This window comes from Embiotoca jacksoni, unplaced genomic scaffold (assembly GCF_022577435.1).
Source record: "Embiotoca jacksoni isolate LCO1_2020_lvr unplaced genomic scaffold, fEmbJac1.0.p SCAF_4, whole genome shotgun sequence".
NCBI classification, from domain to species: Eukaryota; Metazoa; Chordata; class Actinopteri; family Embiotocidae; genus Embiotoca; species Embiotoca jacksoni.
The window spans coordinates 2,444,516-2,461,796 of NW_027185392.1; the positions used below are offsets into that span (position 1 = coordinate 2,444,516).

The following is a 17,281-nucleotide window of genomic DNA, read 5'->3' on the forward strand; positions in this document are numbered from 1 at the left end:
TTGAGAGAACCTTCCTGTGAAAGAACCCTGAGAGAACTTTCTTGTTAAAGAACCCAGGGAGAACCTTCCTGTTTTAAAGAACCCTGGGAGAACTTTCCTGTTAAAGAACCCTGGGAGAACCAGATTTGTTGCGGTGGAAATAAAACTGGACTCAGATGTTTGGACAGCAGAGCGACGCAATGTCAGGCTGAAAACTGATAATCAATAAGTCGATTAGAAGAAAACAAACTGTCAGGAAATGTTCCTTCAAGTTTCCATTAAGTCCAGAAAATAATAGCTGATGTCATAATGATTGATTATTGATTAACTTCTGATCATTTACAGACTGAAACATTCAAAAACCTCCTGTCAGACGTGCTTATGACCGATTAATAATAATAATAATAATAACAATAAACTATTTAAACAACCTGCTGCAGCTTTTCTGTCGGTTCATCACATGAAACAGCCAAAGAGTTTATTTGTTTTTAAGCAAAACCAGCTGTTTGTTAGCTGGTTGTCAGACTGTCAACGCCGAGTCCCTCTGAGGCGTCTGAGAGAAAACATTCGCTGCGAACCACCTGAACTGTGTTGCCGTGGCAACAGGGTTCTCCAACGTGACAACACGCTGCTCACGGTGCATCATTGTACTCCTGAGGCCTCGTCGTACGTTCACATCATCCGAAGAGCTGATGAAAAAAAAAAACCTCCTCTGATAGGTGGATCGTGCCACTGGCGTGTTTTTATTAAAGTTTGTGATAAATATAAAATTATGATCGATAGAAACAAACTGAAGTTCACAGAGGAAAAAAAGAGAAGCGTCCGTCAGAAGTCCAACCACTCGGTCATGTAGATGCAGCTGGACGGAGAGATTTCTCCTCCTTCGTGACAGTCGTTGAACACCTGCGGGGAGGAAAGCGGATGAGCTCAGGTGCTCTGTGGAAGCAGCGGCAGGTGAGTGGGTGCGCGGTTGTTACCGGGCAGAGTCCGCAGGGCGTCTTGACGAGGCCGGTGGGCTGGAGGATGGGGTTCACGCCTCGGTACAGCTTCATCTGTCCGTCCACGCTGCCCACCGTCCCCTCTTTGGCGGCGATCACCGTCATCTCCACCTTCCCGTCGTAGATCAGCGTGTTGAGGATGGTCTCGATGTCGTCCATGGACAGGTCCACCTGGAGGGACAGAGCTGTCCGTCAAACTGGGACGGGACTGAGGGCAGATTGGAGCCTGCGGTGACTCACTGTCACCTCTGGTGGTACAAAGTAGTATTACATGATAGGATGGACCGTTATCATGCTAATCTCCGGAAATGTCTCAGTACAAGTCATAGATGTCTGTTAAAAACATCCAACACTGCTGTTTCTATACATTTTGTGAATATTTCTAATTAATTTCTGAATGTTTTATACCAAATATCTGACAGATTGTCCCTTTAACAGCAGCAGAACCGTGTGAGCAGCTCCTGTCTGCATCATGGGAGTTCGGACAAACATCATTGATCAGTGATACTGAAGGAAACTTAAAATCAGACAGATTTTCAGGCAGCTTCTGAACTGTGTTTCTGTATATTCTGAAGGACATCCTCTCGGATGACTTCACTTCTTGTCCCGCTGATGTTCATCTGCCTGAATGTACTTAAACACAGTTACTGTGGCGATGTGGTGAACCCTGCAGGGACAGTGTGGCGTGTGATTGGTCGGTGGGAACTGTGATGTCACGAGGGCGTCACCTTGCTGATTCCCAGCTCGCAGATGTACTTCCAGACTTCGTGCGAGGTGGCGAACGAGCTGTTCCTCTGGACCATCGGACTCTGTTTGCTGTCCCTTGCCACCTCAGCCTTGACACAGAACACACAGCTGAGGGTCACATGACCAAAACGTGTATTGGGGGTCAGTCCGTGGTTTGAATAAAGTAGTTTTGTACCTTGCTCTGCAGGAACTTGAAGCACTGCTGGTTGAGAACTTCGACGAACTCGGACTCGAAGTCCTGGTCACTGTACCAGGCGCCGCCCGTCACGGAGCGGTCCGGCTGCAGGTTGTACAACATGTAGACTTTCTTCTTGGAGGCCTGCACACAACGAAAGTTGAGGGTTATTGGTTGGACAGGTTCAGGTTTGACTGCAGGCGAGTGCAGCTGGCTGAACTCACGGCCACAGACTTGACAGCTTTGATGAGCTTCTTGCTCTCCAAGTTCTTCAGGATCTTGTTGATCTCGGTCAGAGGGAGGTTACTCTTGAAGCGAATGTCTCTGCTCCAGATTCCTGCAGCAACACCAACACGAAGCGCGAAGTCTACATCAGATTACACGGAGCCGCAGCATGTCGGACACAAACAGGAAGTTGTTCCTACCTTTGTTTCCTGCGTCCTCAATGATCTGGTAGACCAGCTTCTCCTGGTTGTCGGAACCTTTCATTTTACTGAAACAACACAGACAGAGGAGCGATCAGGTTCACGTACAGGAGCACGTCAGAGTCCAGACTCGCATCAGAGTCCGGCACCAGATCCGTGTGCACCAGGTGTGTTTACCTGGTGTTCTGAGAGTCTTTCAGTCTGTACAGGAGACCTGAACTGTTCCTCAGCAGGTCCAGCTGACCCTGCAACAGGTCAACATGACAGAGTCAGACACAACCAATAATTCATCATTCACACTGATCAGTCAGCAGGTTGGCATCAGCGTTGGTAGCAGTGACATCATCATCATCATCAGACTGACCAATGACAGCAGCTTGTTGATGGCCATGGCTCTCTGCTGAGGTTCCAGTTGAGGCAGGTCATTCTGGATCACCTGGTCAGTGATGCCATGAGGAAACTGCTGACACAGCTCTTTGATCCTGGAGAAAACACACGCACACACACACACACCTAAATACTCAGCTCAGCGAACTTTGAGCCAAACTCGGTTTAAATTCATAACATTCATCAGACGACCCAGCTGCGTGTTACATTTACTGAATAAATAAAACCCGGTTGGAGGATGTGACAACATTTATAAGGTTAATATTTTAATTCGGCGGCACATTCAAAGCAGCAGAACAAACTTTTACAGTAAAATCTCCATCAAACGCCAGGAGGCCAGTTAAAGGCGCCATTAAAGAGCAGAAAATGTTCACAGTTTGGTGAAATGGAAGAAGGGGGGGGGACACTTTATCGCCGAAATCTCAAAAAGTTCGCTGCGGTTCGGACGATGTACATAATTACGGTACATGTCCCGTGGCTGATTATAAACGGACAAACGCTAAATTTGACAAAATGTCAAATGTCTGTAGAGAGGCTCAGCGGTCACTCTGACCTGTTCTCGACCTCCGCGGGGTCCGACAGGTTCGTCTCCGTCTTCACTTTGACTTCAGACATGTTTATTAAAGTCTGCAGATTTCTGTGCGAGCTAATGTTGTCAAACAGGCGTGATGAGGACGCAGCTCGGGGTCCTTTCAGTTCTCTTCCAAGCGGGAGGTGTTCTGAACACCGCCTGATCAAAAACACGAATCCTCGTGTTTTACTGCTCAGACAGATTCTGAACGTTGATTCTGTCTTTATTTAAAATTCAGATAATATAATTATGGCTGGCGCGTGTATGATTTTACTGACACAGAGGAAACGTAAGCAGTTTGACACATTTATAACTTACGATCACGTTTTAGAATTCGGTTGGTTAAAATATACATTAAAAACATTTATTATTTAAATTACATAGATAGATTTTTGTCACTATTTTTGATTTTTCTGTGTTGGAAATTTGATTTCAACAAAGTTATTTACCAGGACGTGTACAACAGCGCAGCCCGGTGAGACGGGCGGGTTCACTCATTTACGGACTTCCTGTCAGCACCGCCCGTCGCTGTCCCTCCGCATCTTAAAAACCAGCGCCCCCGTACAGGGCTCGTTGCTATGGTGACTGGTGTAAACGCAGCAGCGGTTGAAGCGTCCCGAAGATCATCTGCTTTAATATTAGGTAAGAAAACTGTTCACCGTCTGTGCTGTCAGGTGACTTTGTTTTACATCCTAGCACGTGACGTGTGGTCGTTCTTTAAGAGTATGGATCCACGCAGGTGTTTGTTTGCGTGTTAGTTTGTTTCATGATGTCATCGTGTACTGAGAAGAAGGAGATGACATCATCTCAGTGAACATTTTCTAATCATCTATCAGGGATCTACAATCAATCAGTTTTTACTGTTTCTGCTTCTTCTGAAGTAAACAATCTGCTCTGTTGATTGATTAATTGATTGATTGATTGATTGATTGCAGAAAGTTGTTGCCATGGCAGCAGGATCAGTGTCAGCTCCTCTCATCATCCCCATCATCCAACTGCAGACTCACAGAGCCAAGAACCACATCAACACCTCCACACCTGTCTCCATCCACTCAGGTACCACCACACCTGTTCTCCATCCAACCAACCAACATCCATCCAACCACACCTGTCCTTCATCCAACCAACCAACATCCATCCAACCAACCAACATCCAACCACACCTGTCCTTCATCCATCCAACCAACATCCATCCAACCAACCAACATCCATCCAACCAACCAACCAACCAACATCCAACCACATCTGTCCTTCATCCATCCAACCAACATCCATCCAACCAACCAACCAACCAACATCCATCCACACCTGTCCTTCATCCAACCAACCAACATCCATCAACCAACCAACCAACATCTATCCACACCTGTCCTTCATCCAACCAACCAACATCCATCCAACCAACCAACCAACCAACCAACATCCAACCACATCTGTCCTTCATCCATCCAACCAACATCCATCCAACCAACCAACCAACCAACATCCATCCACACCTGTCCTTCATCCAACCAGCCAACCAACACCCATCCACACCTGTCCTTCATCCAACCAACCAACATCCAACCAAACACACCCGTCCTTCATCCAACCACCATCCAGCCACACCTGTCCTTCATCTGACCAACCAACATCCATCCAACCAACCACACCTGTCCTTCATCCATCCATCAGTGTTTCTCTCCCGTTATTGTTATTTCTATATTCATCTGTATGTTGTTGATGTTCAGATGAACTCTATGTTTTTCAGCTGCAGTACCTCTACTGACCACCGGGTCAAACAGCAGGGCAGCAGGTGTGTGTGTGTGTGTGTGTGTTTGTGACAAGTGTGTCTGTGTTTGTGCAGACTCTGCAGGTGTGCTGATCTTCTTCTCCCTGGACGGCTCCAAGCCGGCGGCGGTGCAGCGGGGGTCCGCAGGCAGCAGCAGGAAGTACAGCGAGCCCTTCCTGCTACCTGCAGGTCGGGTGTCCGTCAGAGCTGTGGCCATCACCAGGTAAAGAGCTCACCTGCTGACGGGGGAGGAGGAACATCACAGACAGAAACATGAAAAACAATGCTTCCTGTGACACACCTGTTCATGTGACATCACTTCCTGTCCAGCGTCTCTTCAGCCTTTTCCATCTGTGCATCCAAAGAGCTGAACCCTCAGCTTGATTACATCACTTCCTGTTTACCTGTTTTCTGGTGCAGTGATGGCAGACAGAGCTCCGTGGTGACAAAGGTCTTCACGGTGGATGTCGTGGACTCAGACAGGACGGAGGACGACCTGCAGGTAATCAGACCCACGGCTGCAGACTACGTATCCCATCAGCCCCGGTGCTCCTGTTTCTGCACAGAGCTGACAGATGATCGTTTTCCTTTCAGTTTCTGTCGGCTGGAACTTCCTGTTCTGCTGAGCGGCCTACAGGTGTGTTAGCCCCGCCCACCCCACCTTCACATCGCTTAGCAACACACGCAACAATTTTTATGTCTTAATTAAAAAACACAAAAATGAAAACATTCACTGAGCTGACACCTGATCAAAGGTTCTGATCTCACTTCCTGTTCTGTGTCTGTGTTCAGAACAGAGGATGATGGGAAACAACCCTCCTCATTCGGGTCCTCGCTTTCTGGATGCTCGTCTGGGTTCTGGTTCCGGCGCTCAGACCGGTTCCTCCCGTTGCTCCAACTCAGCGGTAAACAGACCGACCACAGATTACAGTCCAGCGTGGCCGCCAACCATCTGCCAGCTTTTATTTTGACGTGTTTCCTGTCTGTCAGGGTTCAGGTGAGCCGCAGCAGCGGAGCAGCACGCAGGCGTCCCGGCTGCAGCGGGACACCGACTTCCTGCGGTATGAACAGCAGACGGTGAAATGTTTGAGGAGCTTTCTACGTCCTTCAGGGCAAAAAGTATGTGGACAGCTGAGGAAGCTCTCTGATTTTCCAGCTGGCTCCAGGCCACATGTTTACTTCCTGTGGACATCTGGTCTGTCTCCAGTCGTCGTGCTGGGCGTCGACCGGCAAACAATCAGCAGCATCCAACGTATGACGCACATTGTTCGCCAAAACTCCACAGCTGTGATTGCTGTAGCTAATTCAGCATCGCTTAGCCACGCCCACTGGTGTCTCATTGCCCCGCCCTTCTGAGTGTCTGAGCAGACCTGAATGTAAGCGGTCATCTCTGAATGACAGGTGGGCGGAGCCACAAAGCCGGATTAGTATTATTCTGTCGTTGAATTCTCCCGATAAATAAATTTTTATCATTTCCAAACTTTTGTCGTTAAATTACGACTTTTACGGAGACACAGAAGCGTCCACAAACTTTTGACCTTAAGGTAAAAATCTGTCTGTCCAGATGTGTTCAGTGTCTCTGTCCGTCTGTCCAGGTGTGTTCAGTGTCTCAGTCTCCGCCCCTCAGACCCGTTTGCTCGGTTCTGTGCTCAATGTGGAGGCGTGGTTCCTCCATTACCCGGTCAGAGGCTGCCCCCTACTGAGGGGGGACAGGTACTGCACATACACATGAATAGTCCGTGTTCAGGTGAACACACGTGATGTGATGCTGACGCCATGTGTGTGTGTGTGTGTTTGTGTTCGTGTGTGCTCTGTTGTCAGATGCTCCTGTGTGTGTTCTGTAACTCTCTGGTTCCCGTCAACACGCAGACATGTTTGATCTGTGAAGCTTCGATTGATCAGCAGCTGCAGCCACAGGCCAGCCGCACACTGCAGGTATACACACACACACTGCAGGTACACACACACATATACACACTGAAGGTACACACACACACACACATACACACTGAAGGTACATACACACACATATACACACTGAAGGTACACACACATATACACACTGAAGGTACACACATATACACACTGAAGGTACACACACACATACACACTGAAGGTACACACACACACACTGCAGGTATACACACATATACACACTGAAGGTACACACACACACACTGAAGGTATACAAACACAAACACACTACAGGTACACACACGTATTTAGTGTCTCTCTGATTGTGTAGGACCGTGTTGTGTGTTATATTTAGTGTGTGTCTGTTGTTGTGTAGGACCGTGTGTTGTGTGTTATATTTAGTGTGTCTGTTGTTGTGTAGGACCGTGTTATATTTAGTGTGTGTCTGTTGTCGTGTAGGACCGTGTGTCGTGTGTTATATTTAGTGTGTGTCTGTTGTCGTGTAGGACCGTGTGTCGTGTGTTATATTTAGTGTGTGTCTGTTGTCGTGTAGGACCGTGTGTTGTGTGTTATATTTAGTGTGTGTCTGTTGTCGTGCAGGACCGTGTGTTGTGTGTCTGCTGTGGCAGCAGGAATCCCGCTCACATCTCCAGCTGTGTGACCTGTGAGCGCCATCTGCAGCCGGTAAACATCACTGCACATTCTCTCTGTACCTGCTCACCTGAGGAGGCTTCACAGTTATTTGTTGCTGCAGGTGCAGTGTGTCAGGAGCAGCGCCCCCTCTGGCCCGGCAGCAGACAGCAGGATGTTGTCCTGCTCCAGATGTAAACGGACCAACCACAGTGATGCCAGATACTGCGACTGGTGTGGCTCCAAGGTGAGCGCACACCTGAACTCACCTGAACATACCTGCCGGTTCTCGGTGCACTTTAACCATCATTACCCTGATTGTTGCTAATATAAAGGCGAGTTTCTCTCTTGCTGTGTGTTAGCCCGGTCATGCAGCTGGCTGCGTGACGTGTTGGCGATGCGGAGCGAGCGGACACCCGTATGCTTTTTACTGCGCTTCCTGTGGCGTCTTCCTGGAAGCCCCTCCCACATCCTACAGTGACATCACGCGCCGTGCCGGAGGTGCCGCCACCAGCACGGTACGCAGCACTGCTGACATCACACCATCCACGTACTTCACTATGCGTCACACACTTTACGGCCTCTGTGTGCGCAGGCTTCAGCCCCGACCTCCCATGATGCCACCTGGCAGGCCACGCCCTCTTCAGACTCCGCCCCCAGTGTAAAGTTAGCCCCGCCAACTGTGGATCAGCACACTCAAACCGTTGGACTCTTTTACCCGTCAGCCACTGAGCTGCAGAAGAAGGAGCTGCAGAGGGCAGAAGAGCTCAGCAGGCAGCAGGTGGGCGGAGCTCACCGACCGCTGCTGACCGCCATCAGCCCCGGCCGAGGTGACGGGTCTCTTCCTTTGTTTTGTGTCTTTGTTGTGTCTCTTGTCAGTTTGGCGGTTTGTCGCTCCTCTGTAGGAGTTTGTCGTCGTTCCTCTGAACTTGTTGTCTTCAGGTTTCTGGAGGAAGCAGCTGGATCACGTGTGCGCTCACCTGAGGAGTTACGCCCAGAACAACGCCCCCTTCAGGACTCTGCTGGGAGAGCCTCGTCTGGGCCGGGTACGTCTCCCTTTACCTCACCTGTCCCGACAGTGGCATCAGACTCCACCTGTGGTTCACGTCCTGCGTTGTGTTCCTGTGGTTCAGATCGTGTCTGCTGTGATTCAGGAGGATCAGTATGAAGTCAGTATGACCTTCAGCTTCGTGTCGGCCGGATTGGAACACAAACAGGTGAGTTTAAAACAGAAAGCCGGAAGTCAAACGCGGACACACGAGGAGGACTTTAACTCTGACTGTCCTCAGGTGGGTCCTGAAGAGGACGTTAATGGACCACCAGGTGGAGGACGTGAACCAGCAGGTGGAGAACGTGGAACAGCAGGTGGAGGACGTGAACCAGCAGGTGGAGAACGTGGAACAGCAGGTGGAGGACGCGGACCAGCAGGACGGACTCTGAGCAGTGTTACGGAGCGGCGTGAGGACAGTAAGGAAACATACAGTCTGATGATCTGATTTATTTTCTGAACAGGTCTCAGATCTGTCGATCAATCCGTGCTTTTATTTTTGTGACTGACAGGAAGTAATCGGCAGTCAGGTGAGGTGAAACCCCCCAGACCGGACCCGTCCCCCAGACCTCCGGTAAGACCATCCACCACACCAGCAGCTGAGTTTAGATGCGTCACTGAGGTGAAATGAAAGGTCCTCTCTGATTGGTTGTCTGGCCACAGGTGAGGGACGGTCAGTTGCTGAAGGAGCTGGGTCCGGGTCGAGGTCAGATCAGCGCCGTCCAGCAACTCCTGGATCAGGTACGAGCCTCTGCAGCCAATCACCAGCCTCCTCAGGGTCACCTGACTCAGTTGACACGGACTCAATCTGTTCGGTCCCCAGGGGGCGGATCCCTCCTGCTGCGGGAGCGACGGCCGACACGCCCTGTCGGTTGCCGTGGTGAACGGTCACCATGACATCGTCCCTGTGTTGGTGCAGCGAGGGGCCGGCGTGGACCAGCAGTCCGGACCGTAAGACCACAGGAAGTACAATCAAGTCGTAAAAATCTTTGTAGCGTCTAAGAAGAATTGGGAAGATGCTAACGGTTTCCGAGCTGCATGTTTTAAACGTGTCGCTGCTGCTGTCACATGTTCATACGTGATCTCAGGTGTACTGTGATGATGAAGGTGAACTCCTCCTCCTAAGGAAGAAGAATACCGCTCTGCATGAATCTGCTGCTCTCGGCTCCGCTGGTCTGCAGTGTGCCGAGGTGCTGCTCAGGTACGACACACTTGGACGGAGCACGCGTGTTCAGGGTTTAACTGTCACGGTTCAGAGTGTTGGCGGCGTGTTACTGACGTGTTTGTAACGTGTGGGTGGCGTGTTGGTGACATGTTAGCGAGGTGTTACTGATGCGTTGGTGACGTGTTAGCGAGGTGTTACTGACATGTTGGTAACGTGTTGGTGGCGTGTTACTGACATGTTGGTAACGTGTTGGTGGCGTGTTACTAACATGTTGGTAACGTGTTGGTGGTGTGTTACTGACATGTTGGTAACGTGTTGGTGGTGTGTTACTGACATGTTGGTAACGTGTTGGTGGCGTGTTACTAACATGTTGGTAACGTGTTGGTGGTGTGTTACTGACATGTTGGTAACGTGTTGGTGGTGTGTTACTGACATGTTGGTAACGTGTTGGTGGCGTGTTACTAACATGTTGGTAACGTGTTGGTGGTGTGTTACTGACATGTTGGTAACGTGTTGGTGGCGTGTTACTGACATGTTGGTAACGTGTTGGTGGTGTGTTACTGACATGTTGGTGGCGTGTTACTGACATGTTGGTCACGTGTTGGTGGCGTGTTACTGACATGTTGGTAACGTGTTGGTGGTGTGTTACTGGTGTTGGTGGCGTGTTACTGATGTGTACTGCGTGTTTTACACTCCACCCTGCAGTGAACTCGTCTGAAGTTTCCTGTTTTCCACATGTTTCTCAGTAGTTAACATGGAAATAGAGACCGAGATAAATACCTGTACCTGTTGCTCCTCCCACCTCCTGATGTCATAGTGACATCATCACTGTGGTCCTGGTTGCAGGTGTAAGGCCAGCGTGAGGCGGAGGAACGGCAGCGGACAGACGGCGTACGACGTGGCGGTGACGAGTGGCTGCAGCAGCATGGCAGCCCTGCTGGCGGCGCAGACCGGACTGGACCTGCTGGGCAAACTGGGTCGACCCAAACTGAGCCTGGACGTGTTCTGACGGGTTCACCTGGACATCAGTCAACACGACGGACACACCTGCACTCACACGGCTGTCGTTTCATCAGACCAGCAGTCTCCAACCTTTTCTCCCGAGAGACACTCGTGTTCAGTCACATGTATTCACATAGCTGAGCTCCACTGTAGATATTTTCTGTCTCTACAGTTACACAGATGTTCTTCAAATGTCTCCTGTCGTCCTCTCAGCTCCTTTGTGGCCAAACTGGTTTGAAAAGTGTCAAATAAATCGTTCTTAATATCAGATTTAATAAAATCCAGTGTTTCCCTTCGATTGGGGATAGAATAGATTGTATACTGCTGGTAGTTTGCGAGTGCCGGGTTGGAGACCCCTCATCTAAAGAAACTTGTGGTAAACAGCAGCTGCTTCTCTCTCTGCCTGCAGGAGGCGTTTCTCTCCTGCAGCTCCCCCTACTGGACAGAAACACGAGCAGCTTCACGTCACGTGATCAAATTAAAACTTTAATTTCTCAGAAACAGAAACTTCTAAAACAGATGATGGAAGATATAAACAGAAACAACGTCCACAGACTGAATCTGATCCCGAACCACTCGACAGCTGGCGGGAACCGATCCGACTACTGGAGCTGAGGAGGGCTTCGTGATTCGGTCAAATCTGTACTTTCCCGGCTCTGCAGGGCTGAAGCTGTGGACCGATTCCCTCCAGGTGAGCTGGATCGGTCTCAGGTGTGTTGCTGGGCGTCTCAGCGTCTCAGGCGCAGGAAGAAGGCGTGGCGGCACTCGGTGCTGTCCACAGGGTAATACTTATCGTAGAAGTCCAGGATGTACTCCTCGGCCTTGAAGCCGAACTTCTGGTAGAGCAGCATGGCGGGATTACTGGCAGACACGTGCAGCGTCACGTCCTTCCCCATACACGTCTGAAACCACAGAAACACTCGTCATCCACCGACGCTCCGAGCACAGCTGGAGTCACCGATCTCACCTGCAGACTCACCTGGATCAGATGGTAGATCATGAAGGTCCCGATGCCGGCCCGCCTCCACTCAGGGTGGACCAGCAGGAAGGAGATGTAGGCCTCGTTGTACTTCACGTCGGGCACCATGAAGCCGAAGCCGACTACCACCTTCTTATAGAGGACGACCACGCTGAAGTCGGGGTACTGCAGGCACTCGGACAGGTCCACACCTGAGGAGACAGACAGACAGACAGACAGACGTTGGACTGACTGCGGGATGGCTGCAGGGACAGCAGGAGGATGGACCCGTCCTACCTGGCCAGAAGCTGTCGTGACACATGGCGTTAACGGAGGGGATGTGGTTCGGGCGGACGTAGCAGTAGTCGATGGGGGCGTCAGGTTCAGGAACCCAGTCGGGATCCTTCCTGTGAGAGAACGCTTGGATCTCGGCCAACAACCGGAGCTTCACCGGACGGCTCTCGTAATCCCTCCTGCGGAACAAGAAGGAGGCCGATCAATAAATTCATGGAGTTCCTGAACGCAGCACAGTGCTGCACATGGAGCAGGTGGATCAATAACCTTCATGAGGAAGTATTCGTCTCTTGACCAACATCGACACCCGAGTTCCGAAGGAACTCTCTGAACTTCCTCACCGACCCTCAAACACAAACACCACACGCTGTCTGTACCTGATGAAGGGTTTCAGGATGCGGGAGGTGTACGGACTCTTGATGCTCGGGTCCAAACTGCCTTCAGCTCCCATCAGACGATGCCAGAAGGAGATGGAGTGATGCTGGACGCCCCGTCTGCTGGAGAGGTTGGTCTGCAGAGACAAACACGACACGTCCAGTCTAACGGGCGCTAAAAACCTCAGAACATTTTACCGTTGCCATAGGAACATGTCATGTGACAGGGTGGACCCACAGGAAGTGTTAGGTACCTGGAAGCGGTCGAGGATACGCAGCTCCTGGCTGTTGGTGCAGTACTTTCCTTTGACTCCCCCTCCCAAACGCAGCCCCGCCGCCTGGGCGGCGTAGATCCCGCCCACCAGGCTGAGGGCGGCGCTGACCGCTCGGTCAACGTCCAGCAGTGGGAGCCCTCTCTGCCGCTTCGCCTGGCGGACGAGCAGTTTCCTGTGGAGGCGTTTGGCCTGCGGCGTGACGGCTAAAGCCAGCGGGCAGGCGTCCAGCCGGCGCAGCAGCATCCTCTCCTCATACAGGCTAAGGGCGGCGTAGCGAGGACACTGCGGCACACCGGCGGATCCGTCTTTCTCGGGGTGAGGGATCCGCCTCCGCTCGGGCCCTCTGGCACCGACGCCCCCCCCCAGAGGACAGAGGGGGACCTTCGCCTCGTCCACCCGACTCTTCAAAGTCGTCGTCGCGCTCACGGCCGTCATCGTCCTCGCTCTCCACTTCACGTTTGATGTGAGGCGGGACCGGGCGGAGCTTCTTGCGGGCGACGAGACTGGCGCTGGGAGGAGGGATGTACTCCATCCCCGGGTCGATCATCCCCTCCGTCTCCATCTCCTCGTCATCTGTCAGAGGACACGTCGGCGTTTACGTCACCATGAAGCAGCGCGGCGGCTCGACGGGTTCGTCTACTCACCGTGGAAGAGCGCCTGCGGCGGCATGGCGTCGGGGATGAGGTCCGCCTCTGACAGCAGGCTGGGCGTAGCGGAGTGGGAGGCCGGTGTTCCCGGAGCGGAGAAGTCTGGTGAAGGTGACGGCGACGGGCTGGTGAGCGGCGTCCGGTCCGAGGAGCTGAGAGAGGAGAAATCAATGACCTCCCCTTTCTCCAGGACCAGATCCGGTCGCCTCCCGCCGCGACCTCCGCCCAGTTTGACGGGCGTGGAGGAGGCGCTGCGGTCGGTGTATCCTCCCACTGCCTCCTTCTGAGCCCGCCGGATGTCTTTGGCCTCCTGGGTGCGAGAGCGCTTCTCCTTCAGCTGCATGGCGTTCTCGACGGGGTTCCGGGCTCCTCGCTTCCTCAGACCCTCCACGGTGATGATCGGGTCCACCGTCGGTTTGGAGGCTGCAGACGACAAACAGGACGGGTCAGGGGTCAGGGGTCAGCAGGAAGCGCTCACCTCCTGGTCCGCTGCAGGTCACCTTTAGTCTTGGTGGAGGACTTGTCCACCTCCGGTCTCAGGGTCGGAGGTCTGTTCTGGACCAGCTTCCACCAGCCGGGCTCTCCGAACTCCTGCGCCCCCGAGCGGAAGAAGGTGGGGCTGCCGACGGAGAGGCAGCCGGCCACCGTGCTCCACCACGTCGACGTCTTCTTCCTGCAGACCGCCGACCGGAGAGGAGCGAACCCACCGTCAATAACATCAACATCCTGATTATTTACTGGAGAATAAACGGTTTGAAACAGGTCACATGACCACGTGATGATGAGTGTAATTGGACCTTGTTCCCAGCAGGAAGTTCCAGTGTCTGCCGATGAAAGCGCAGATGTCCTCTTTCCACCTGAAGTAGCCCTGCCGGCCCGTCCCCTCCAGAGACAGGTTGTACATGGCTAACATCACCACCTGCCACACAGGAAACAGCTGCTTCACCTGTCTGTGGTTTCCAGCGTTTGTGGGCGCGGTCGGTCCGTCCTACCTGCTGCCAGGTGAGCCTCATCCTCTCGAAGCTCTCCTTTCCGTCATCGGAGCAGTCGCAGCAGACGAACTTGAAGAAGTTGTCTCCTTTCAGGTAGCTTGGCTGTTCGCCGCGGAGCTGCGCTGCAGACGAGGAGAGTCTCAGAGTCAGAAAAACGTTAGCACACCCGGACACCTGAGGGACGATCAGGCTCTTTAAACGCAAATATCAACCAGCAGTGACGTCAGCCGTTGGTTTGTGAATGTTATGAAGCCTCCAGTTCAGATTCTGTCCGTCATCATCTTGCTAGTTCCGAGTGGTTTGGAGCAGGAAGTGACCATATTTGGGTGAGCTGGGAGGAGCGAGTGGTGGATCTGACTGATCTGATTGGAAACCTGACAATACTATGTCCCGCCCACCGATAGCTGTAACCTGACTGCACCACAGGCCTGTCAATCAAACAGACACGCCCCCAAAAATACGTCTCTTTAAAGCTTATTTTCTAATTAATGAGGGATTATTTTCAGATGGACCTCCAGAAAACTAATAAGAAGGAGGGACTTTAGCTAACAACACTGAGATAATTGCTGGAGAAATTGTATTATTTAAATTGAATGGGAGTCTATGGAGCCGGAGGCTTTTTGGAGTCGACCTCTAGTGTCACTCGGTGGTATTGCAGCTTAAGACACTTCTGCATCGGCCTCTTTTTTTAGGCCAGGAAGCAAGGAACACTTTTATATAGTCTGTGTTTCAACCCGACAGCTGCAGACTGCAGCGGCGCCCCCTGCTGGTGGACATGGAGCTGCTCTGTTTGCTTTCTTGTTTGTACCCTGTAAACACATGCACAGAAACGCTGCGCTCTGATTGGCCGGCTCACCTGCAGGGATCCACTTGTGGCAGCGGTCGCAGTAGAAGCACATGTCCTCGCAGGCCCAACCCCCATCAGCGTCCTCGCCCACGTCGCTGGTCAAAGAGTCTCCGCTCTGGTCATGCGACAGGTCCACTGACGCCTGGTCCTCCGACTCCACGATCAGCAGCGTCTCCCCCTCCACCTCTCCCTCCTCCAGACCCTCCGAGGCCGACGTGCAGGCCGCCTCGTCCTCGCCGCCGACCAGCTGCTCGCCGCTGCTGTCCATGCCTCAGAGATCTCACCTGCATAGGTGACACATGTTACAACAACACGCCCGAGCTTCGTCTGTAACATACGAACAAGAAGTCAGATCCACAAGAACTACCTGGACGGGAGGATCTCTGCGGCGTGTTCGAACGTTCGGGGACGACACGTTATTCTGATCAGCTGTTTTAGAAACGTTTAAACCAAAGAACTTTAAACACACAACTCAAAAATCATCTGATTTTGACCAATAGGAGCTCAGAGAGGGGGCGGGGCCAAGCCGTAAACTGATGCCAATGTGTCAGCTCTGCTTCCTGAGTTCCAGCCCGGTGTGTTTTTCATCCATCAGACGATCATTGACATGGATCTGCTTCAAAATGACCATATAAGGTAGAATGTGGGCGTGTCGGGGGCCTGAGGCTGGTCTACGTTGTGGGCTGCTTACATCTGTTTTATAAATCTGATGTTTCCTAAAGGAGGCCCTGGACAGGTGGAGAGCACAGCGTACCTGGCTCAGGTGTCCTGTTGTCGGAGCTGCGTCTCTGATCGCAGTCTCTCCTCCTCCAGCTGCCTGGTCAGAGTCCTCTGCTCCTCCAGCAGCCTCTGGTTCTCCTGCCTCCGAGCCAACCGCTCCAGATCCCGAACTACGCCCTGGTGGAGGCGCTGCAGAGACACAGAGGCACACAGAGACAGGAATCATTCTACTATCAGGAATCAAACACATTTTATTAATTTAAACCGATCAGGGACGTCTTTAAAACACTCTTATTTTCGCGACATTTAAACAAATAATTCCTGCAAAGAAGAAAAATCAATCAGCATATTGAGTTTTGAACTGATGATTGAACAAATAAAAAGAAACCGTGACTAAAATAAACCATTGATGGAGAGAGTAATCAACAGTAACACCTGCTCTACTAAAACCGAGTCTGCAGCTTTTATTCTGAAAAGCTGTACCGGAAGTTGTTGCTATCCGTTAGCCGGGCAGCTGAATCACTGGATCTTTATCGTCTGTGTAAATATATTTATAGTCTAGTTCCGGTGAGGCGCTGAGCTGCTGCTGTCTGTCCGTTAAAGCTCACGTCACCTTTTAAATTCAAATAAATACCGGCCCGTTAACGTCCCGTGACCTCCCCGCTGCTCCCCTCCACAGCTCACTATTAGCCCGGCTGCGAGCCGAGTCCCCACTAGACCGGCTCGGTCCGGACCGGTTTACCTGTCTTTCCCAGGCCTGGTTGAGGTGCACAGCAGCGACGGTGCTCAGAGTCAGAACCACAGAAACTCCCAGAACCACCTTGGAGGCTGCAGACATCCCGTTAGCTTTAGCTTCACGTTAGCCAGCTGCTAATGCCGCTGCTGGTTCTTCTTCATTGGATACAGATTCTTCTTCTTCGGGGTTATTTGCGGCAAACAAGACTTATGCATCAGCGCCACCAACTGCTGCGGAGGGTGGACCTTGATTCTCTGCTACAGCTTTTGTTCCGGACAGGTTCTGGTTCTGGTGTGGTGTGGTTCTGCTCTGGTTCCGTTTCAGCCTGTATCCGTCCACAGTTAGTGAAACTGTCCCTTCAACAGCAGCAGAACTATGTGCGAGCAGCTCCTCTCTGCAGTGCATCATGGGAGTTTCAGTCAAATGTGACTGGATCGCTGTGACATTGAAGGAAACTTAAAATCAAGACAGTTTCTCAGGCAGCTTCTGAACTGCCTGCCTCTGGTTTCTAGAGGTTTATTTTGAAAGGACATCAGAGATGACGGTATAAACAGGAAGCGGAAGTCGCGCTTAGTCTGAACATGTGTTGCATGTGTGCAGCTTTAGGTCTGACTGAGTTCTTCCAC

At 51.7% G+C, this 17,281-nt stretch overlaps 4 protein-coding genes across 4 annotated transcripts; 1 reads left to right on the forward strand and 3 right to left on the reverse strand.

The window, feature by feature from the left end:
• Positions 1-690: 690 nt before the first annotated feature.
• On the reverse strand, positions 691-3,375 carry polr3f (polymerase (RNA) III (DNA directed) polypeptide F). Its single transcript, XM_069167147.1, has 9 exons — positions 3,265-3,375; positions 2,689-2,806; positions 2,502-2,569; positions 2,325-2,392; positions 2,124-2,236; positions 1,900-2,043; positions 1,706-1,813; positions 957-1,148; positions 691-882 (listed from the first exon to the last, which is right to left on the reverse strand). The coding sequence occupies exons 1-9, from the start codon at positions 3,324-3,326 to the stop codon at positions 805-807; spliced, it is 951 nt and encodes a 316-aa protein (XP_069023248.1). The 5' UTR covers positions 3,327-3,375; the 3' UTR covers positions 691-804.
• Positions 3,376-3,863: 488 nt separating this feature from the next.
• On the forward strand, positions 3,864-11,075 carry dzank1 (double zinc ribbon and ankyrin repeat domains 1). Its single transcript, XM_069168248.1, has 21 exons — positions 3,864-3,924; positions 4,218-4,338; positions 5,129-5,276; positions 5,474-5,555; positions 5,648-5,690; positions 5,846-5,958; positions 6,044-6,114; positions 6,649-6,766; positions 6,875-6,988; positions 7,568-7,651; positions 7,722-7,844; positions 7,960-8,115; positions 8,193-8,427; positions 8,540-8,643; positions 8,731-8,814; positions 8,887-9,064; positions 9,158-9,219; positions 9,309-9,386; positions 9,469-9,596; positions 9,772-9,846; positions 10,657-11,075. Exons 2-21 carry the CDS (start codon positions 4,230-4,232, stop codon positions 10,817-10,819), a joined length of 2,268 nt encoding a protein of 755 aa, XP_069024349.1. The 5' UTR covers positions 3,864-3,924; positions 4,218-4,229; the 3' UTR covers positions 10,820-11,075.
• Positions 11,076-11,277: 202 nt separating this feature from the next.
• Positions 11,278-15,467, reverse strand: kat14 (lysine acetyltransferase 14). Its single transcript, XM_069167913.1, is given in 11 exon segments — positions 11,278-11,714; positions 11,792-11,982; positions 12,068-12,243; positions 12,442-12,575; positions 12,693-13,064; positions 13,066-13,286; positions 13,358-13,783; positions 13,861-14,033; positions 14,158-14,279; positions 14,353-14,474; positions 15,209-15,467. Coding segments are annotated over 11 exon segments (2,370 nt in total). The 3' UTR covers positions 11,278-11,540.
• A 491-nt stretch (positions 15,468-15,958) lies between these two features.
• pet117 (protein PET117 homolog, mitochondrial) lies at positions 15,959-17,109 on the reverse strand. The gene is made up of 2 exons (XM_069167914.1): positions 16,662-17,109; positions 15,959-16,108 (listed from the first exon to the last, which is right to left on the reverse strand). Exons 1-2 carry the CDS (start codon positions 16,755-16,757, stop codon positions 15,959-15,961), a joined length of 246 nt encoding a protein of 81 aa, XP_069024015.1. The 5' UTR covers positions 16,758-17,109.
• Positions 17,110-17,281: the final 172 nt, after the last annotated feature.